General features: G+C 41.8%; 1 protein-coding gene across 46 annotated transcripts in view; it reads left to right on the forward strand.

Moving 5' to 3' along the window:
- The window catches only part of RALB (RAS like proto-oncogene B), a 112,498-nt gene extending 89,816 nt beyond the window's left edge, over positions 1-22,682 (forward strand). For 12 of the 46 annotated variants that reach the window (XM_069577848.1, XM_069577847.1, XM_069577846.1 and 9 more), the window contains 2 exons: positions 1,767-1,944; positions 5,884-7,465. In XM_069577848.1, coding sequence (XP_069433949.1) covers positions 1,767-1,944; positions 5,884-6,003 — 298 coding nt within the window. In that variant the 3' untranslated portion in view covers positions 6,004-7,465. Of the gene's footprint in view, positions 1-1,766; positions 2,411-5,883; positions 7,466-9,820; positions 11,678-15,500; positions 17,438-22,164 lie in introns of those variants that run through there. The other 34 variants (XM_069577863.1, XM_069577860.1, XM_069577867.1 and 31 more) reach the window with 11 other exon arrangements.
- The last annotated feature ends 1,443 nt before the right edge of the window (positions 22,683-24,125 follow it).

Below are 24,125 nucleotides of genomic sequence, written 5' to 3' on the forward strand. Positions count from 1 at the left end.
AGTAAAACATTAATATACCATCTTTTCCTTGAAACTTTTCCTGGACATAATCCATAAACTAGAGAAGTAGTTTTGTTACATCAGAACTTGGTGCTTGTTTATCAATGAGATAATTAGTCACGCCTCTGTAAGCCTGATGAGCCAGAAAGCAGTTTTTATTGTTCATTGTGTAGACTGACCACATAACTTCTAAACACAGTGTGCTCCTTGACCCTGTGCAATGCAGGATGTGGCAAAACTACTTAGAGGCAATTCTCAAGCATCTGCTTATTTTTTTTCTTTTTCATTTTTCTTAAAGGGAAGGATATATATATTAGGAGTTTGGAATCCACACTACTGTATATAAATTAAACAACAAGGATCTACTGTATAGTACAGGAAACTGTATTTAACATTTTGTAATAACCTGTAAAGGAAAAGAATATGAAAAGGAATATATATACAGCTGAATCACTTGGTCATACAATTAAAAGTAACACAACACTGTAAATCAACTGTGCTTCAACAAAAAAAATGTTATATCTGGTACTTAAATTGACTGTATGGAAAAAAATTTAAGTATTTTTTATTATTATGAAATGTCACCCTATATTATATAAAAATCAATACAGATCTCCACAAAATGTTTTTGAAGGGGTCTTTTATAGAAGTAGACATGTTCCCCCTGGATCAAAATAATGGAAGTGAAATATTTACTTTTTTTAAATATGTGGTTTAAAAAAAATTTAGAAAACTGGTTATTTTTAGTAGCGATCAAGTCTGATGTGCTACATACAGGTAACAGTTACTTTAGAGAAGATGTTTTTGAAGAACTTTTCCGTAGGCCTTGGAGTATCTCATTTTCTCCCACCACTTTATAGTAGAAAAATTACCACATTGAAGTAGGGTTCCTGCCTCACAGAACTAGGGGGAAGGGCAGGAGGCCCACACATGCAGATTAGGATTGAAGCTAGAGTTTTACAAACCATACTTTCTGTTAATACTTGAGCATCTCTCTGGTGTTTCTTTGCTTTTCTCTAATATTCTATTTCGCTGAGATAAAAAGAATTACCAGTCGTGCTTGCCACACTGATTTCATGGTCTGCTGATAGACTATTCCCTTCTATATTCCTGTGGCTCAGACAGCAGTGAATCTGCCTGCAATGCAGGAGAGCCGGGTTCCATCCCTGGGTTGGAATTAAGGGAATTTCAACTGGGTTGGGAAGATCCCCTGGAGAAGGAAATGACTATCAACTCCAGTATTCTTGCTTGGAGAATCCCATGGACAGAGGAGCCTGGAGAGCAGCAGTCCATGGGATCACAGAGACATGACTCTTTACAACTTACCACTTGAACTTTCTATATTCTTACAAAGAAATTACTTTTTTTTCTCCCAACGTAATTATTAAACATTTTGTATATGAAGATATTTCTTTTATCGGATTTCTATCCCAGAGGGTCCCAAGTTTTCCCTTTTTTGGTTTTGTTTTTGCAAAGCATAAACTGGGAATGCTGTTGAAGTGCAAAATCCTGGTCTCCTACCCAGACATTTACTTATGGGCCCAGGAACCTGCATTTGTAATGCACACCCCTAGTAAGTCTAGTGCAGCAAACTGAAACCAGACTTGAGGAACTCCAGTTAACCACAGGGTGAAGGGGGGTGCTTCCTCAGGAGGGGCTTGTAAGTGGCAGCTCCCACCACCATGCCTGCTGTCTTGCATGGGTTGGCAGAACTGGGCTTCTCATCCAGCCTTCTTAGCTGCTTTCTTCTTGATCCACCACCACAGGGAACAGATCCTCCGCGTTAAAGCTGAAGAAGATAAAATCCCACTGCTCGTCGTGGGGAACAAATCTGACCTGGAGGAACGGAGGCAGGTGCTAGTGGAGGAGGCCAGGGCCAAGGCTGAGGAGTGGGGCGTGCAGTACGTGGAGACATCGGCCAAGACACGGGCCAATGTGGACAAGGTGGGTCGGTCCCCGCCCGCCACCTGCTGCCCTGGGGGAGCTGCTCTGGGGAGACCAGGGTGGCAGGGTTGGGAATGGATCCTAGCATCAGGACGAGAAGCACAGGGATGGTCCGACCCACACACCAGCTTTTGTCAGGTGCGCGCCTTTGGCCAAATGGAAGCCCAGCGGGTGAGGCCGTGGCTGTGGAGGCCATGTCCTTGCACGCTCTGTGGCCTGTATCCTCTGGGGGCAGGGCTGGCTGTGCCAGGGGTCCTCTTGGTTTTGCGCTCATTGATGGATTGGGTGGGCTTCCCTGATAGCTCAGTTGGTAAAGAATCCACCTGCAATGCAGGACACCCTGGTTCAGTTCCTGGGCTGGGAAGATCTGCTGGAGAAGGGATAGGCTACCCACTCCAGTATTCTTGGGCTTTCCTTATGCCTCAGCTGATAGATAAAGAACCCGCCTGCAATGCGGGATACCTGGGTTCGATCCCTGGGTTGGGAAGATGCCTTGGAGAAGGGAAAGGCTACCCACTCCAGTATTCTGGCCTGGAGAATTCCATGGACCGTACAGTCCATGGGTTTGCAAAGAGTCAGACATGACCGAGTGACTTTCACTTTTCACTTTCACAAATTGGGTAGATTTGTTCTTTTCACCTTCCTGTCCCCCTGCAGAGCCCAGGAGTCCTGTCTTTATAACTTAGTCCCTGCATCATAGTTTCTCCCAGGAATTGGCACTCTAGGGAGCTCTTCTCTCTTCCTCAGCCCCAGAGTACTTTCTCATTCAAATACCTGTAGCTAAGGAAAGGATGACCTTGACAACGATAAACACCAACAGTTGAAACCTGCCTTGCAGCGATGCAAGGCCTTTAAAATACTGTATTTTTTTTGGCCATGCTGGGTCTTCACTGTTGTGTGGGCTTCTCTCTAGATGCAAGGAGTGGGGGCTACTCTTCATTGCTGTGCATGGGCTCTACGGTGTGTGGGCTCAATAGTTGCGGTTCCCAGGCTGTAGGGCACAGGCTCAATGGCTGTGGTGCACACAGGCTCAGTTGCTCTTTGGCATATGGGATCTTCCCGGATCAGGGATTGAACCCATGTCTTCTGCATTGAGGGGTAGATTCTTTACCACTGAGCCACAAGGGAAGCCCTTTATCACATTATTGACTAGAGACATATCACAGCAACAGGCATTAGTTTCTACAAAGAAAAACCAGTGATATTTGAAGCTGTCTCAGTCACTATTGGGCTTCCCTGGTAAAGAATCCACCTGCAGTGCAGGAGACCTGGGTTTGACCCCTGGGTTGGGAAGATGGCTCTGGAGAAGGAGATGACTACCCACTTTAGTATTGTCAATAATGTGTTTTTGTTTTTGTTTTTAAAAGTTCACAGTGGTTACCCCAGAGCATTTAAAGCTGAGACTTTCTCTCTGCCGTCACCCTGTTCCTTAGCTCTGACGTCATGACCTGGCTCCCGTAAAACCTGCACATATCACTTTGCAGCCAAGTAGTGGACACATCTGCTCCATCTGCACAGCATCTGAATCCCCCCACTTCCTTCTCACTTCTCCTTTGCTTCTTTCCTGAAGAGCAAGAAATCTGATACGAAGCCCTACTGTAGCCAGTGATGCTGGAAGATTTAGGATGTTGGTGTCAGAAGGGGTTCACTCTGGAAGCCTCTCCAGCAACATAAATCTGTTTAGTTGTGTCTGGAGTGTGAAGCAGGTTCCTTTGTCAGCTCCTTTTTCTTTGTTAGCTCTTATGTTGATTCTTTTGTGTTTCCAGATCCTTCCATTTTTATCAAATAGTTTTCTAGCCATAGAATTACAACACACAGGAAATCCAGTCACATAATTCATTAAAAAAAAATCAGGATGACTTGCCGGGCATGGAACTGTGGGCGTGGTCTGCAGGGGTTGTCACAGAGTGGCTTGTCCTCTCCCCTTCCTGCCCTGACCTGCTGGACCTGCCAAACAGGAACCAGCAGAAACTGATGACCAACGGGCAGCACTGAACTCACTTGTCAACAGTTCACAGGAAAGGGGATTGTTGATAGGACTGGCCGGTGAACAGCTATGTCAACATTTGACGTTGGACACGCACCCTTCCCCCTTCTGCCTTTTGCTGTTAGAAAAACCTGTGATATTTGAAGCTGTCTTTGTCACTATTGGGCTTCCCTGGTAAAGAATCCACCTGCAGTGCAGAAGACCTGGGTTTGACCCCTGGGTTGGGAAGATTGCCCTGGAGAAGGAGATGGCTACCCACTTCAGTATTCTTGCCTGGAGAATCCCATGGACAGAGGAGCCTGGCAGGCTACAGTCCATGGGGTAGCAAAGAGTCAGACAAGACTGAGTGACTGACACTTCAGCCACTCTTGGGCAGAGCAGGGGGTGTGCTTTCCTGAGAGACCGAAGGGAAGGAAGGGATGCTTAGGTTAGCCTGATCCAGTTTGTGGGATCCTTCACTGCACCCTGAGCTGGTGGTGAGTGCCTGTGGAGCCCTCACTCAGAAAGCTTGATCTCACTTTCCCTAGGAAAGTAACAGGAGCCTGTTGTTCTGTGCAGGTGTCCAAAGGTGAAAGCCTGCTCTCAGTCTCACACTTGCCATCTTCTCCATGAGAAATCACGAACATTTCTTTGTAGGAGGTGTATAATCAATACCCAGGCATGGCTGCTGGGAGCAGAGGGCAAAAACCTTGTGATGAGTGATGATCCGTATCTAAGTAACACACTAGCATTCACAACAGGTCTCATCAGTTCCTGATGAAGCCCCTTGAGCTGACTTCGGGAAGTGGGGGTGCAGGTGTGGGGAGGAGGGGACAGGCTGCTCTTTCTGCTTCTCCCCGACCCCTGCAAACGCAAGTCTGCTGCTTGGGGCTTGTGATGAAGTTCCTGCCCTTCAGTTCAGTTCAGTTCAGTTGCTCAGTCATGTCCGACTCATTGCAACCCCATGAATTGCAGCACGCCAGGCCTCCCTGTCCATCACCAACTCCCGGAGTTCACTCAGACTCAGGTCCATTGAGTCAGCGATGCCATCCAGCCATCTCATCCTCTGTCGTCCCCTTCTCCTCCTGCCCCCAATCCCTCCCAGCATCAGAGTCTTTTCCAATGAGTCAGCTCTGCATGAGGTGGCCAAAGTACTGGAGTTTCAGCTTGAGCATCATTCCTTCCAAAGAAATCCCAGGGCTGATCCTTCAGAATGGACTAGTTGGATCTCCTTGCAGTCCAAGGGACCCTCAAGAGTCTTCTCCAACACCGCAGTTCAAAAGCATCAATTCTTCGGCACTCAGCCTTCTTCACAGTCCAACTCTCACATCCATACATGACCACAGAAAAACCATAGCCTTGACTAGATAGACCTTAGTCGGCAAAGTAATGTCTCTGGTTTTGAATATGCTATCTAGGTTGGTCATAACTTTTCTTCCAAGGAGTAAGCGTCTTTTAATTTCATGGCTGCAGTCACCATCTGCAGTGATTTTGGAGCCCCCCAAAATAAAGTCTGACACTTTCCACTGTTCCTGCCCTTAGGGTTCATTGTTTTAGGAGTGGGTATTCACGCCTTCTTTCCATCTCCTGGTGCTTGGGAGGTACTGGGAAGTTTGATGACTGTTATCATTCTCAGTGTCTGTAAGTTTCACAAACTGCTGTGGCTCTGTCTGGTGATGTTTTATCCCTCATCATACTTCTCCTGAGAACAGCTTTTATCATTCTGCAATAAGCCACTGGATGCAAGAACAGCGTGATGCTTCTGTCCATGTGATGTGAGCAGAGAGATCTCCTTTGTAGAGCCAGAAAATGCTTTTAATGTTAATTGTTCTCCTTTTCTTTAAACCTTTTGTCTTCGGTGGCCCGTGGTTCCTAAGAGTACGTTTGGCTTGATGCTTTGAAATGTAGTCACATACCCTGCTCGGTCTAACTGCTTCATTACATCATGGAACGGCTTTTCCTCCCCACCCCAGGTATTCTTTGACCTCATGAGAGAGATCAGGACAAAGAAGACATCAGAAAACAAAGATAAGAATGGCAAGAAAAGCAGCAAGAACAAGAAAAGTTTTAAAGAAAGATGTTGCTTGCTGTGAAGGCCCAGGTGCTGGACCAAGTGGGTCGCCACTGAGGACCGAGGGCGGGTTCCTTGAGACAAGACTTCTGTTGACCTCTCAGCCTGTTCCTGTGCTCCCCAACCTCCTTCACACACACTTCTGTAAATGGGGGAAAATATCTGTGAATCGTTGGCTGGCAGAAGAAATAAGTCCTTGACCCTGCCGTGGGACGGCTCCTTTGTCAGGAGGTTGCAGAGATTGATCTCTCTTTTCCTTCCTAAAGTTAACCATGAATGTAGTGCAGGGGTTAGCCAAGTGTAGTTAAAAAGACTGTCCTTGTTTCTTCTTTTTTCCCCCAGTTTGATAACATTAGTATCTCCTGCTTTGAAATAAAAATGTCTTATTTTATTAGCTCTTGAGAGGCAAGGAGTGGGGTGAGACTCCCCCAACTCTTCTCAGCTCCACAGTAGTTCTCAGAAATACCCATTAGGTTCTAATGATACTGGAAAATTCAGAGACTTTTTGGATAAGTCTTTTGGCCATACCCTGCGGACTGGAAGCAGAGCTAAAAAAAGAAATTTTTGAGTTGGGCCAAGCAGGTCAATATCAAGCTCAGAAACCCTTCTCAATATGAAAGTTGCATTCTTCAGAGTTGAGTATCAGCCAGTCACAGGCTGTGCTGGTTCCTCTTCTGCAGCATCCTGGTTTTTGTGAAGGAGCTTCTTTTTAATAAAGGAAGATTCAAGATCACAATACTTTATAATAAATGAAGATATAAGATCAGTATACTTTATAAAGGATACTTTTCTAATAAGAATTTAAAAAAAATCCTTTGGCCAAAGCCTCTCCTCATTGCCAGTTGTAAGGTCCTGCCCCTGCTCCTCTACCCATAACCAGCACACTCCATCCTGACCATCTCCTTGCTGCAGAGGCTGAGAGGACCTTTTCTCTTGTTTTCTTTCAGTGTATCCTCAGTTCTTCTGAAGTACGTGATGAGTTAAAACTGTTCTGAACTCCTGAAGCCAGAGCTGTGCCACACACCTGGCTACCTCTCATACAATTGCTCAGTAAATGCTGAATTTAAAATCAGAAGAAGTGGAGCAGGATAAGAAAAGCCAGTGCCCCTTCACATCTGAGAGCTGGTTGCTGTATCTAATATAAATTTGTTTTTGAGTCAACCATCTAGTTAGAAAAACCAGATTTTTATGGATGACGTATCATTCATCTTTTTTGTGTCAATATTCTAAATTCAGCAATCAGAAAGTTTTTCATCAGGAAAAGACTATGATAAAAACCTAGCACTCGGCATATTTTTCCCCATTTTTCAGAAGTGACATTTCACATAGGTGCCAAAAGTGAATTGGGGTGGGGAGAATGGGAACCTTTGGAATATATGGTTATTACAGAAATTGTAGAAATTATGATCTGACTGGAAAACAACCTTGTTATCACCTCCCAAAGAATCATGGGCTTTTTTCAATTAAAAAAAAGCAGAAATTCAGAGTTTTTCAGAATTGCAGCCTTTTTATTTTATCCTTTTGTCATACATGTGAAATATAAGTATTAAACAAATTGACTGTAAATTATTCATTATTTTTCTTATTAGATGTTCTACAAACTATTTCAATTATTGTTTTGAATTGTGCTGTGGGAAATAATTTTTTTGATATACACAGTAATTTTAACTAAATCTTTCCTTTTGGAGAGATGACTTCTTAAAATTGAAAAAAGTTGAAGGTAATCACATTGTTGAATTTTTTGAAACCATCTTTTTCTTTTCATCATAGTTTGCCACGTTTTGACATTAGTTCCAGTCGAGAGTAGGAAGATTTGGAACATGTGCTAATTAAATGTGGTATGAATTGTTGCATCCTATGGAAATTATTCTTGGTGTATGCCAATAGTATATTTCTGAAATTATGTTTAATGGGACAGTGGTCAGAAATGGATCTTCCCAACACAATAATTTTTATAGATGAGATTCTCATAGAAAAATAAGTAATGTTATTTATAAATTTGAAACCTTGCTAAACAACTAGATACCGTATCCATAGCCTAACCTCATTTTCCTGCAGTCTTCCTTCTAGACATATCTGAGCACCTACTTGGTGTCAGGCTCTGTCCCCAGGTGCTGAGATACTGTGTTGAACAAGATAGGCCAGAGCTTGATTCTCCTGGAGCTTATGCTTTAGTGAGGAAAGAAACAAGTGAAACTATCATAGCTCTGATGACCATAAAACTGGGTAAAAGGAAATGTTTCTGGGACATAGAGCTGATTTCAGTTGGGATGGTCAACAAGTTTGTGCAATGTCACTACATTCATTAAGAGACCCAGATGAGCCACTTAGGCCCTGAGGCTCGGGTGCAGCTGGTCCAGAGGTCATAAGGTACTCAGGAAGAAGCCCCAAAGACCAGCAGATGGCCACAGTGTAATGAGTGGCAGAGTAGCAGAAAAAGGTGTAACAGGCTATAGCTCCATAAAGTGGTGTAGAGGAAAAATACCCACACATATCAATTTCCTACAAGTGTCCTAGTTCATCAGATATCATATACCACTGATTTTAAGACATCACCATAATCTATGTGCCACTAAGAAAAAAGCCTGCCAATCGTGTGAATCCATCCTGATTTCAATGACATGAATACATGGGGGAAAAAGGATGCTTTAGGTGAAAAGGATATGTAAATTTACATTGCAATATAAAATTCCCTCTCTATTGGTCTAAACACGGTATTATAATACTATAGAAGCTTAACCATGGATAAGTATTAACAGTGGGGAAGTACCCAGAGTTGAGGTGGGACTCAGAGCAGCACCAATAACAGTGTACCTTGTGAGCCTGCAGAGCACGTGAAAGGTGACACCCAGGACACTCGCAGGCGAGCAGCTCCAGTGGAGGGATACTCAGTGGCTCCTCTCCCAGTGGGAGTTCTCCAGTCCCACCCACCTCCCATCACAGCTCAGAAACCAGTCTCGGGGCTTCTGTTCCAACAACTAGACGGTAGAAGCAGATCCTGCCACTGACAGGGCTGTGACAACCACAGAGCAAAGAGAAGGCCCTGCTAACCACGAGTGTCATACCTTCTAAGAGGTGGCAGGCATTCACACTAAAACCAGCCTTGGTGCCAAAAGTGCTAAACCCACACAAGCTACACAGGCACTCCCCTGCATATAAATACCCTTCCAAGACCATGGTAGGTAACTGCTTCTCCTAAATTTATGGAGTAAGAGAAATGTAAGTAAAATGGGGAAGTAGATGAAACACTCCTAGATAAGAGATCAAGAAAACGCGCCTGAAAAAACAAACAATGAAACATCTTTTCAGTCTATTGGACACTGAGTTCAAAAAAGATAATGAAAATACTGAAGGGATTAATAAAGGTAATCAGTAGAAATGCATATTATTGTAAAAAAAAGAACTAGAAACTACACGGGGGAGTCAAGAAAAACTAGAAATTTTACTGAAATGAAAACTGAGCTAAAGGCTATGAAGAGCAGATTGAATAATGCAGAAAAAGGAATAAGTGATCTGAAAGAATAATAGAAATTACCCAATCATAACAGCAGACAGAAAGCCAATCTTAAAAAATTAATATAAGAGACCTATGTGCCAATATATGTGTATTATGGACTCCAGAAGGAGAAAAAGGGGATAGGGATGTTTTTAAAGAAACTATGGCTGAAAACTTCCCAGACCTAAAGAAGGAAACAGATATCCAGGTACAGAAAGCAGTCTGTCTGTGCTCAGTTGCTTAGTTGTCTTTGTGACCCCATTGACTGTAGTCTGCCAGGCTCCTCTGTCAGTGGAATTCTCCAAACAAGAATACTGGAGTAAGTTGCCATTCTCTTCTCCAGGGCATCTTCCCAACCCAGGGATTGAACCTGCAAAGCACAGAGGGCCCCAAACAAGATGAACCCAAACATGCCTACACCAAGACAGATTATAATTAAAATGGATTCTAAAGGAAGCAACAGAAAAACAAACGGTTAATTACCAGGAAGTGCCCATAAGGCTGTCAGCTGATTTCGCCTCAGAAATGTTGCAAAGAGGGAATTGCAAAATATATTCAAAGTCTTGAAATAGAAAAATGTGCAGCCTAGGATACTCTACCCAGCAAGATTATCATTTGGAAGAAGAGATAACTCAGAAGGCAAAAACTAAAAAGAATAATATTAAAATATTCCTAAAGGAAATATTGGAAGGTCTTTTTAAATAGAAAAGATGCAAGAAGCTATAGGAAAGAGGAACTCACAATTGAAAAATCACTTAAAAAGCCAGTATACAGATTAAAAGGAAAAAATCAGAATTCTAGTGAAAGCAATGATAAGCACAATGAATAGTAAAAAGAAATATGAAGATGTAAGGGAAGACATCAAATCATAAAATGTGGAGGAGGAGAGTAAGAAAATTTGTAGATTTTTAAAAAGAATGTGTTTTAGTCTATACAACTATCAGTCTAAATCAAGCGGATATAGGAAGGAGTTAACATGCCTGAAAGACAGCATAACCACAAATGAAAAACATATAATCGATTGACAAACACCAAGAAGAACACAAACATAATATAAAAAACATACAAACATAGTATGACATCAAACCACAAAAGGAAGAAAAGAACAAAGAAGAAATGTAGAATCAACCGGAAAACAAGGTTGAAATGGCAATAAACAATGTATTTATCAATAATTACCTTAAATGTCAATGGAAGAGTCTACAACGTGCTGCCTACAAGAGATTCACTTTAGGGCAAAAGACACAGACCGAAAGTGAGGGGGTGGGAAAAGGATGCTCATGCAAAGGGAAATGATAAGAAAACAGGGTCACACACTCATATCAGACAAAACAGACTAACACATATGCCATAAAGAAGGAAACTACATAATGACAAAAAGATCAATACAAGAAGAGGGTATTATGTGTGTCAATATACACGCGCCCAATATAGGAGCACCCAAAGACATAAAACAAATGCTGACATAAAGGGAGAAACTGGCAGGAATACAGTAACAGACTGGTACATCCCACTCATACCAGTGGAGAGACCCTCTAGACAGAATATCAACAAGGCAACAGAGACCCAAAATGACACACCAGAACAGGCAGATTTTTTACATTTTTCAGGACATTGCATCCAAAATAAAAATATATACTTTTCAAGTGCACATGGGAAATTCTCTAGAATTGACTACATACTAGGGCACCATGTAGAAATTAATTCAAATATATTTTATGACCACAATGGGGAAGTGATAAATCAACCTCAGAAAAAGAAATGAGAAGAAATGACTACAAGAGACTACACATGCTACTAGGAAAACCAGTGCATTGATGAGAAAATCAAAGAGGAAATTAAAAATGCCTTGAGACAATGAAAACAACCATGCAAAATCTATGGGACCAAATAAGCCTTCTCTAAGAAACAAGAAAAACCTTAACCTTACCTCCCACCTAAAAGAATTAGAAAATGGAGAACAAACAGAACTTAAAAGTCAGCAGAAGGAAGGAAAAAACCAAGATCAGAGGAAATGCATAGAGATTTTGAAAACAAAAGAAAAAATCCAATAAAACAACCAAGAGCTGGTTCTTTGATAGGGTAAACAAAATAGACAAACCTCTGGCCAGGTTCACCAAGAAGAAAAGAGAACCCAAGTAGACAAAATAAATGAAAAATGAGTAATACCAACTGATAATGTAAATACAAAAAAATAAAAGAATAATATGAACAACTAAATGCCGACAAATTTGACAATCTAGAAGAAATGGACAAGTTTCTAGAAACAGCCCACCTAAATTCAAGTACACATGGAACATTCTCCAAGATAGATCACATCTTGGGTCACAAATCCAGCCTTGGTAAATTTAAGAAAACTGAAAATTGTATCAAGCATCTTTTCCGACCACAACACTATGAGATTAGAAATCAATTACAGGAAAAAGCCTGTGAAAGTCACAAACATGGTGCCTAAACAATATGCAACTAACAACCAAGAGAGGAAGACTTCCCTTGTGGTCTAATGGTTAAAAATCCATCTTCTGATGCAGGGGACACGGATTTGATCTGTGTTCAGGGAACCAAGATCCCACATACTGTGAAGCAACTAGGCCTGCACACTGCAGCTGCTGAGCCCACATGCTCCAGGGCTCATGCGCCACAACTGCAGAAAGCCAGCACATCACAACAGAGAGTCTACACACTGCAGTGAAGACCCACCACAGACAAAAATAAATAACCAAGAGATCACTGAAGAAATTGAGGAGGAAGTAAAAGAACACAATGAAACAAAGGACAACAAAAACACAACAGAAAACCTATGGGATACAGTAAAAGCAGTTCCAAGAGGGGAGTTTATAGCAGCACAATCCTACCTCCAGAAACAGAAAAATCTCAAATAAACAACCTAACCTTACACCTCAAGCAACTAAAGAAGAGCAAACAAAACCTAAAATTAGTAAAAGGAAAGAAATCATAAATATCAGAGTAGAAGTAAAGAAAATAGAAAAGATTGCAAAGATCAATGAAACTAAAAGCTGGTTCTTGAGAAGATAAAATTGATAAACCTTTAGCCAGATTCATCAAGAAAAATGGGAGAGGATTTAGATCAATAAAATTAGAAAAGAGGAGAAATTATAACTGACACCACAGAAATACAATGGGTCATAAGAGACTACCACAAGCAGCTATATGTCAATAAAATGGACAACCTGGAAGAAATGGACAAATTCTTAGAAAAGTACAAATTTCCAAGACTGAACCAGGAAGAAACAGAAAATATAAGCAGACCAATCACAAATAATGAAATTCAAACTGTGATTAAAAACTTCCAAGAAACCAAAGTCCAGGACCAGATAGCTTCATGGGCAAATTCTATCAAACATTTAGGAAAGACTTAACACCTATCCTTCTCAAACTCTTCCAAAAATTGCAGAGAAAGTAACATTCCAAACCTCATTCTATAAGGCCACCATTACCCTGATACCAAAACTAGACAAAAATATCACACAAAAAAGAAAATTACAGACCAATAATCACTGATGAGTACAGAAGCAAAAATCTTCAACAAAATACTGGCAAGCAGAATCCAACAATATGTTAAAAGGATCATATACCATGATTGAGTAGGATTTATCCCAGGGATGCAAGGCTTTTTCAGTATATGCAAATTGCTCATATTAACAAATCAAAGAATAAAAACCATATGGTCATCTAAATAGATGCAGAAAAAGCTTTTGACAGAATTCAACATCATTTATGATAAAACTCTACAGAAAGTGGGCATAGAGGGAACTTTTGGCAACATAATAAACGCCATATATGACAAACCCACAGCAAACATCATTCTCAATGGTGAAAAACAGCATTTCTCTAAGATGAGGAACAAGGTAAGGATATGCCCACTCTTGCCACTATTATTCAACATAGTTTTGAAAGTCCCAGCCATGGCAATCAGGGAAGAAAAAGAAATAAAAGGAATCAAAATTGGAAAAGACGTAAAACTGTCCCGTTTGCAGATGACATGATACTATACGTAGAAAATCCTAAAGATGCTACCAGAACACTACTAGAGCAATCAATGAATTTGGTCAAATTGCAGGATACAAAATTAATACACAGAAATCTCTTGCATTCCTATACAGTAACAATGAAAGCTCAGAAAGAGAAACAACCCCTCTTACCATCACATCAAAAAGAATAAAATACCTGGGAATAAATTTACCTAAAGAGACAAAAGACTTGTATCCTGAAAACTACAAGACACTGATGAAAAAAATCAAAGATGACGCAGATAGATGGAGAGATATACTATGTTCTTGGATTGAAAAAAATCAGTATTATCAAAATGACTATACTACCCAAGGCAATCTGTAGATTCAGTGCAATCCCTATGAAATTACTAATGGAAATTTTCACAGAAATAGAACAAAAGATTTTAAAATTTGTATGGAGACATAAAAGACCCCAAATAGCCAAAGCAATCTTGAGAAAGAAAAACAGAGCTGGAGGAATCAGGCGCCCTGGCTTCAGACTATACTACACAGCTACAGTGCCAGTATGGTACTGGCCCCAAAATAAGAAATATAGATCAGTGTAACAGAAATGAAAGCCCAGAAATAAACCAATGCACCTATGATCAATTAATCTACAACAAAGGAGGCAGGAATATACAATGAAGAAAACAGTCTTTTCAATAAGTGGGGCAAGGAAAACTGGGCAGCTCTATGTAAAAGAATGAAATTAGAACATTGTTACACCACACACAAAAATAAACTCAAAATGGACTAAAGTCCTAAATGTAAGACTGGATACTGTAAAACATCCAGAGGATAACAGAATCAGGACGTTTTTTGACGTAAATCACACCAAAGTATTTTTGTATCTGTCTCCTAGAGTAATGTAAACAAAAACAAAAATAAATAAATGAGATGTAATTAAAAGTAAAAGCTTTTGAACAGCAAAGGAAACCATAAACAAAAGAAAAGACAACCCACAAATGGGAGAAAATATTTGCAAAGAATGTGACTGACAAGGGATTAATCACCAAAATACACAAACAGCATGTACAGCGCAATATGAAAAAAAAAAACCCAATCAAAAAATGGGCAGATCTAAACAGACAGTTCTCCAAAGACATTCAGATGGCCAACAGGCACATGAAAAGATGCTCACCATCGCTAATTATTAGAGAAATACAAATCAAAATTGCAATGAGCTATCACCTCATACCAGTCAGAGTACCCATCATCAAAAATGTATAAATAAATTCTGGGGAAGCTGTGGAGAAAAGAGAACTCTTCTACACTGTGGGAATGTTAATTGATACAGCCCCTGTGAAGAACAATACAGAGGTTCCTTATAAAACTAGAAACAGAGCTATGCTCCAGCAGTCCCACTCCTGGACACATTATCTGCAATAAATCATAATTCAAAAAGATACACGCACACCAAGGTTCACTGCAGCACCATTTACAACAGTCAAGACATGGAAGCCACCTACATGTCCATCAACAGAAAAATGGATAAAGAAGATGCGGTAATATTTACACAACAGAACACTACTCAGCCATGAAAAGGATGAAATAGTGCCATTTGCAGCAACATGGATGGACCTGGAGATTATCACACGAAGTGAAGTAAGCCAGACTGAGAGAAACAAATACCATATAATATCATTTATGTGTGAAACAAAGATACAAATGAACTTATTTCCAAAACAAAGAGGCTCAGAGACACAGAAAATGAACCTATGGTTACCAAATGGGAAAGCAGGGGAAGGCTAAATTAGAAGGTTGGGATGAACATATACACACTGCAATTAATGCATAGAAAATAAACAAGAAGCTACTGTACAGCACAGGGAACTGTACTCATTTTGTAACAACCTATTATAGGAAAATCTGAGAAAGAATATACATATTATATTTCAGTGCGCTGTACCTGAAACTAGTGTGATGCTGTAAATCAACTGTTCTTCAATTAAAATAAAAAACAATTAGAGACAGTTGAAACAATTTTAAAAGTTGATTTTTCTTTTGCAGCCCAGCCCTAACATGCCTCCGGTGACCAGGAGAGGTGGACACAGAATGGATTCTATTAATTTTCACACCTTTTTACAACTGGACCTATTTTGTAAGCAGTGTCCAAAACGGAGAGAGGTCCCATGTGTGCAGGCTTGTAGAGACTTCATCAAGAATCTGGTCTGAGGGACTCTTGTCATGTGTGTATGTAGCCTCTATTCCTGTGATGCCCCCAAGAGATTCGGAGCCACACCTCCTCATGGAACCCCTCTTTCAACTGCTACTGAGCCTCCTTCTCAGGCCCTCATTTCTTCTGTTTCACCATCTTCTTTAGCCCATGGGACACCCTGCCCCTTACCCTGTCCAATCAGAACCCCTCATATCAGAACCCCCAGTGTTTTCCCCAGTGGAGCTCCAATTAGGTTCAAAATTAGACTGACTTTGGCCCCACAGGCCTTCACTCGCTCTGGAATTAGCTTATGTGATTGGAGGGATTCAGTTCAGTTCGGTTCAGTCGCTCAGTCGTGTCTGACTCTTTGTGACCCCATGAATTGCAGCATGCCAGGCCTCCCTGTCCATCACCAACTCCCGGAGTTCAGATGAATTGGAGGGATTACTAGAGTGTATTTCCCCTTCTCAATGGGGGAGTTAGGAGTCTGTAAGGATAGGTTTGGCAGGTTCTTGGAGAACACTGCCAAGTTTAGGGTCTAATGGATCAGGCTGGGGTTGGCAGTCTGTCTCACCTGGCAGGACACAAAGGTTTTTCTGGCCCACTGTTCCATCCTGGATGAAAAGAAGCATATACTGAGAAAGGCCAGGGACCACATAGATGGCCTACTGGCTACCAATCCACACCATCAAATATATCAGGCAGGTGGGGATACAATCCCAGAACACGACCCACGACTTCACAACTGGGGCTGTGAAGATCATGTAGGCCAGGCTGGGATGTGACATTATATTACTTGTCTGTAAGAAGGAATGAAAAGGTGTATGGTGAAGCCTGTAAACAATAAGGTCCAAGAAAGGTGAGTCTGGCAGTCGTCGTGAACCGGGTGACAGAGGCATTCAGGAAGTCCACCAGTAGAGACCCTGAGTCTGCTGAAGTGAGGTCTCTGTTGGCTCTGCGTTTTCTCATCTAGGCCACCCCAGATACCAGGGGAAAGTTGCCAAAGCTTGAGGCTGAGCCCCCCAAACCACTGTCAGCGTTGGTCGAGGAGGCCTTCAAGGCCTAGAATGCCAACTGAAACTTGTCACTTGCCATCTGTCTCTAGAAGGATGAAGCCACTGCAGTTGCTGACCTTCAACACACCCTGAAAGGAGTTCAGGGTGGAGATCAGGAATGAGGCACTGTGCTCTGGGAAAAACTGGCGGAAGAGGGCTTCAGATAGTTAAGATAATTCAGGAGAAGACAAGCCCGGTTCTTTTATAAAAATCTGGTTTGCTCCGTTTGGCTGCACTGGTCTTTGTGGCTGCGTGCAGGCTTTCTCGAGTTGTGATGAGTTGGGGCTACTTTCCAGTTGCAGTGCAGTGGCTTCTCATTGTGGAGCGTGAGCTTTAGGGTGCACGAGCTTCAGTAGTTGTGGCGCACGGGCTTAGTTGCCCTGTGACATGTAGGATCTTCCCAGACAATGGATCGAACCGATGCCCCCTGCATTGCAAGGTTTGAATTCTTAACCACTGGAATACCAGGAAAGCCCAAGCCCAATTCTTGTATCTCCTCATATCTAGAAAAACACTAAAATCATAAATGGTGACACCTGTTCCTTGTGAGTAGCAGCAACCCTCTGCAAAAATTGTATGTGCTTGATTGCATGAATTCCCCCTTCACTGAAATCACATATATATACTGACCTTCCCCTACTTCTTGGAGCAGTTTCTCAGAGCTCTTTGAAATGCCATCTCCTTGGCTGTAGTCCTCATTTTGCCCCGAAATAAAACTTAACTCACAACTCAAATATTGTGCTTTTCCCCCTCTGAGTTGATAGTTTTGGTGACCACAAAGGGACCCAGAGCAGACTTCTCTCCTGTGTGTGAGCTCTACAAGAATCTGGAGCCTTGGCATCAGCAGAGGCCCCCTGCACTGTCTACCTCCTCAGGGAGTCCAAATGAATTTCAGTGAGACTCTCCTGGTTCTTGGATCTCCCATACTGGTTGATGATCCTGGTTTTTATTTGGCAGTGTACAACAGTTACATAACCTCCCAGTTAAAAGGTAGTGGGGGGCCTGGTTGAAAGAGACCAGGGAATACCCAAGCAGCCAAAAGTACTGGGGGAGCCTGCTTGAGAAATATTGGAGTTTGCTCAGTTATAGGAGACTGAGTGGTCTGTGCTGAGTGGTTAGGTTAAGAGGCTGATCTGATGCTTTGCCTCAATTGCCTTAGTAGAATTTGTCAGGATAAAAGTGAAGATATTACCTGAGAACTTCTGCTCCAAAGGAAAGGGACAGAACTCCTTCAGGCTGGTTACAGCTATCTTGGGCAACTAAGAAATTTACAGGAATTGTGGAGGCAGAGTCCTTGCTTATCTGGGGGTCATTATAAGAATTGGTCATTCATGATTCAAGCACCTGCAGTGCTCTTAGACTGCTAAAGGGAGAGACTGAAACAGCTAGAGCCTGAAGAGATTCTAGGGTGATGCCTAGAGGAATTAAGCTCACAAGCTATGGTCTTGCCAGTGGCCATGTCCGGTTGTGAGAGCTGGACCATAAAGAAGGCAGAGTGCCAAAGAATTGATGCCTTTGAACTGGGGTGCTGGAGAAGACTCCTGAAAGTCCTTTGGACAGCAAGGAGATCAAACCAGTCAATCTTAAGGGAGATCAGCCCTGAACACTCACTGGAAGGACTGATGCTGATGCTCCAGTATTTGGGTCATCCAATGCAAACAGATTAACTCACTGGAAAAGTCCCTGATGCTGGGAAAGATAAAGGGCAGGAGGAGAAGAGTGCGTCAGAGGATGAGATGGCTGGATGGTATCACCAATACACTGAACATGAACTTGGGCAAACTCCAGGAGATGGTGTATAATTTATTCAAACAAAACCAACCTGAACTTCTTTGCTGAGATGTAGAACATTATGAAGCCATGGAGACCTTTAAAAGACTTCTGGCCAAGGCCGCAGTCCTGAGGCATCCAAATTATGACCTACCCTTTGCCCTCTTTGTTCATGAAAAAAGAGGGACTTACTAAGAAGACTAACCCAGCAACATGGTGGTTACTATTGACCAATAGAATATTATAGCCAATGGCTAGAGTTGGTAGCTAGGGGCCTTCCCCCTGCCTCTGGGCTGTCACCGGAGATAGTCAGGAGTCACCCTCTTACTATCTCTGTTCCTCATTCTGTGGAAGCCCTACTAAACTCTCATCACACACACTCATTATTCAGCAGGTCGATTAACTTCCCATGAGACTGTATTGTTCTCACTGAATATAACTTTTCATGGATACAAGCTTAATCCAGCCACCTTGCTACCAGAGGAATCAGATGTCAATGATGAAAAACATGATTGTATTGGTTTTTTAAAAAATATGTATTTTGGTTGCTCTGGGTTTTAGTTGCAGCATGGGGATCTTTAGTTGCGGCGTGTGAACCCTTAGCTGCAGCTTGCAGGATCTAGTTCCCTGACCAGGGATTGAACCCAGGCCTGCTGCAGTGGGAATTCAGAGTCTTAGCCACCGGACCACCAGGGAAGTCCCCAGTTGTATTGTTTTAACTGACACAGTCTTATCTTCCAGGATCCATCTTCAAGAAAGCCCTATGGATAATCCTGCTTCTATAATATTTACTGATGGTTTGTATCTGCAGAGATCTCATAGAAAGTAGCAGGATAGTTATGCTGTCATTCCTCCATTATCAGTCCTTGAGAAAGTTCCCTTACCTAATGGCTCTTTTTCCCAACAGGCTGAATTAATAGCACTAACAAGAGCCTGCCAGTGCCAAAAGGGAAATACACTAAGAATTATACCCATAGCCGCTGCACTTTTGGGGCAGCACTTAATTTTGGCGTGCTTTGGAAACAGAGGATTTTTAACAACCTCAGAGCAGCCTGTTAAAAACGGAAGACAAGATGCAGAATTACTGCATGCAATTCTGTTACCAAGTGCCTTGGCTATTATTAGGGTATCAGGTCATTCAAAGTCTGAGACCACAGAAACAAAAGGGAACTCTTTAGCTGATCGCACCACCAAGACAGCAGCTCTGCAGAATGGTAACAGTCAACTAACAGCTGTTTTCTTCAGTCTCCCAGTAACCTTACTGACACCCTGTTAAATTTTTAGGAAATGGCACCAAATGGAGAAAAAGGTATGTGGGAACAAAAAGGAAGAATATTTGACTCCAACAAAGGGCTCTGGGTAGGCCCAAATGGAAAGCCTATGCTTCCGTTTGGAGCTCAATATCCCCATTTTACAATATATTCATGAGTTAACTCACTAGAACCCAGATAAGACGGTGAAAGTGAAAGTTAAGTCACTCAGTTATTTCCAACTCTCTGCGACCCCATGGACTGTAGCCCACCAGGCTTCTCCATCTGAGGGATTCTCCAGGCAAGAATACTGGAGTGGTACCGTGGGGTAAACAATATTTCTGGAAGCTTTCCTTCATCAAAGCTCAGAAAATCTATTCTAAATGCACCACATGTCTAAAACACAACCCAGGAAAGCCATTACATAGTTTTCAGGCCACCCTTCTGAACTTTGGCAGACTGGTTTTATCCATATGCCCCCCACTCAAGGTTACCAGGATGCACTTGTCATGGTGGCATGTTTCCACATTGGGTTGAGGCACTCCCATGCAGAAGAGCCACTGTGCTAGTCATTAGGCAAATTAATATTAGAAAAGTAATTCCCATTTGGAGAGTTCTTGCAAAAATGCATAGTGAGAGGGGAACCCATTTACTGGACGAATTGTCAGGAAATTTGCTAAACCTGGCCAATTATGCAGCATTCCTGTTCTGCTTACCATCCCCAGTCCTCTGGGCTATTAGAAAGAACAAATGGGACAATTAAAAGTGATTTGGCTGAAACTGTAGATGCTTATTCCTTACCCTGGCCAAAGGCCCTTCCACTGGTCCTTCTCAACCTAAGAAATATCATTTGTCTCCCAAGCAAGACGAATGAGACTAGATAAAGGACTGTATGAACCTGTGTTATTAAAAGGGGACATGTTACAAATGTAAAAGCTTAAGCAAACTCTTAAAAGAGCATTTAAGCTTGTTTCTGAAGCTCATAAAAGTAATCTGTCTTTGGATGAAGATCATATACTCCATGATCTACAAGCTGAAGATTGTGTATATCAGAAAAGACATCAATTAAAGGACCCACAACAACCCAGGTGGAAAGGCCCTCATCAGGAGCTCTTAACTAGTTCATGTCCAGCAAACTAAAGGGAACTCACTCTTAGATTCATATTTCCCACTTAAAAAGGGCCCCTACACTGGACTGGTTTACAGAAAGACTGCTGACCTCAAACATACTTTAAAACAACAGTCAAGCAGAGGAGAAACGACACACCTATTAGGACGAGAAATGATGAAATCGGAGTTGACAGCCTGAGATCCTGGATCTGACCCATATGATCGTTAAGTGTTTCCCTGACTTCTTGGGCCTTTGCACACAAATCAAATGTCTTTTTTTTTTTTTTTTAAATCATGAGCAGGATCCTGTTAACTTTAAAAATCAATCCAGTTATTGGATTTGTGGCCAATTACCTATGTCTAGTAACTCTGGTTTACCTTGCTGGATTTCTCCTCTCCCAGGCTCTGATTGGATGGCCCTTAGGAAATTTATTTTAGAAGAAAGAAAATCCAGTCCTGTTCTGGCTAATAATATTACTAAGTGAGATTTCTTCACCTCGTCATTTAATAATACCTACTCTGACTCTGACCATAAGTATGAATTTTCATTAAGGACCACTCGAGTTCAATCAGAAAAATGACCTAAATTTCAATAAAAAACCATAACCTCCAATTTATTAGAAGGAAACCTCCCACAATTATGGGATAGATTTATGTGGTTAACACCAGGGTATGGTCTATAAGGCTCCTCTATCTTGGAACAGTTAAATCATACTTAGGATGGTCAGCCTAGTAACATTAGAAAATCAGGGTGCCTTATGAACAATGCCTACATATTATTACCCTTAGAGATAAGGACTGGTACAGTACAGATTGAGTCAGATGACCAGAGATTCAATGGGCTGCACCACTAATATGTGGTCTTGGTTTGGACAGGTATCCCAGGATGGATAAGAAGATGTATCCTAGGATCCTCTTTGACTCAAGGTCATAGTGTAACAATTCAGAGGTGGTCCCAGCCAATTTACCATTGGTACAAGCCTGATGGGTGAAGAGATCTGTATTCCACTAATATGACAATTTAGCAGCTATTTTTGTGCCTTCAATAGGATTGAAAGATGTGTGTTCAGTCATATCTGACTCTTTGCAACTCCATGGACTAAGTAGCCCACCAGGCTCCTCTGTCCATGGAATTTTCCTGGCAAGACTACTAGGGCAAATTGCCATTTCCTTCTTCGGGGGATCTTCCCTGACCCAGAGATCGAATCCACACCTCTTGCATCTCCTGCGTTGGCAGGCAAATTCTTTACTACTAGTGCCACCTGAGTGAACTCCGGGAGATGGTGATGAACAGGGAGGCCTGGTGTGCTGCGATTCATGGGGTCGCAAAGAGTCGGACACGACTGAGTGACTGAACTGAACTGAACTGAACTGAACTGAGTGCCACCTGGGAAGCCAAGCACTCATATCAAAACTTTAACAAAATTTACTCCAGAGGCTTTACATGATAGTAATCAGAGTATTAACCTACTGAATTCTGAGGTCTCCACTGTTTTCCTCCAAACAGTGCTACAAAATTGCATGGCCCTTGACATCCTTACAACATTTCAGGGAGGCACCTATGCCATAATTCATACTGAATGCTGTGTTTTCATATCTGATTAATCCTCTAATGTAACATGCTTAATGAACAATATGAAAAATCAAATTTCTGCCTTAAGTGGCCCACTCCCTAATCCTGATGACTTCTTCAAAAACTGGTTTGGTAAAAGCTCTTGGCTTAACTATTACAACTCTGATAATGTTATTAGATGTATTATTTGTATTTTGACTGTTTTACAAGATTATTGTTTCTTGCACTACCAAATGTGTGATTGAGCTTCCAATAAAAATAATGATGACTGGGTTACTTGAAGCCTTTGAACAGATATATAGTTCTATAGGAGATCAATGATTGTAATAGTGTAACTCTAGATATGTAAAGAAGCAACAAGAGGGAATATAACATGTCTCTGAACCATAAGAGGCCAGTAGGACAGGTGGTCCAGAGACTTTTGGCTACTGCTAAAGCCTAGGCCCGTCTTCGCATGAAATGTTCCCTTGGTATCTCTAATTTTCTTGAAGAGATCTCTAGTCTTTCCCATTCTGTTGTTTTCCTCTATTTCTTTGCATTGATCGCTGAGGAAGGCTTTCTTATCTCTTCTTGCTATTCTTTGGAACTCTGCATTCGATGCTTATATTTTTCCTTTTCTCCTTTGCTTTTTGCTTCTCTTCTTTTCACAGCTATTTGTAAGGCCTCCTCAGACAGCCATTTTGCTTTTTTGCATTTCTTTTCCATGGGAATGGTCTTGATCCCTGTCTCCTGTACAATGTCATGAACCTCATTCCATAGTTCATCAGGCACTCTATCTATCAGATCTAGGCCCTTAAATCTATTTCTCACTTCCACTGTTTAATCATAAGGGATTTGATTTAGGTCATACCTGAATGGTCTAGTGGTTTTCCCTACTTTCTTCAATTTGAGTCTGAATTTGGCAATAAGGAGTTCATGTTCTGAGCCACAGTCAGCTCCTGGTCTTGTTTTTGTTGACTGTATAGAGCTTCTCCATCTTTGGCTGCAAAGAATATAATCAGTCTGATTTTGGTGTTGACCATCTGGTGATGTCCATGTGTAGAGTGTTCTCTTGTGTTGTTGGAAGAGGGTGTTTGCTATGACAAGTGCATTTTCTTGGCAAAACTCTATTAGTCTTTGCCCTGCTTCATTCCACATTTAAGGCCAAATTTGCCTGTTACTCCAGGTGTTTCTTGACTTCCTACTTTTGCATTCCAGTCCCCTATAATGAAAAGGACATCTTTTTTGGGTGTTCTAAAAGGTCTTGTAGGTCTTCATAGAACCGTTCAACTTCAGCTTCTTCAGCATTACTGGTTGGGGCATAGACTTGGATTACCGTGATATTGAATGGCTTGCCTTGGAGGCAAACAGAGATCATTCTGTCGCTTTTGAGATTGCATCCAAGTACTGCATTTTGGACTCTTTTGTTGACCATGATGGCTACTCCATTTCTTCTGAGGGATTCCTGCCCGCAGTAGTAGATATAATGGTCATCTGAGTTAAATTCACCCATTCCAGTTCATTTTAGTTCGCTGATTCCTAGAATGTCGACGTTCACTCTTGCCATCTCTTGTTTGACCATTTCCAATTTGCCTTGATTCATGGACCTGACATTCCAGGTTCCTATGCAATATTGCTCTTTACAGCATTGGACCTTGCTTCTATCACCAGTCACATCCACAGCTGGGTATTGTTTTTGCTTTGGCTCCATCCCTTCATTCTTTCTGGAGTTATTTCTCC

This window comes from Ovis canadensis, chromosome 2 (assembly GCF_042477335.2).
Source record: "Ovis canadensis isolate MfBH-ARS-UI-01 breed Bighorn chromosome 2, ARS-UI_OviCan_v2, whole genome shotgun sequence".
NCBI lineage: Eukaryota > Metazoa > Chordata > Mammalia > Artiodactyla > Bovidae > Ovis > Ovis canadensis.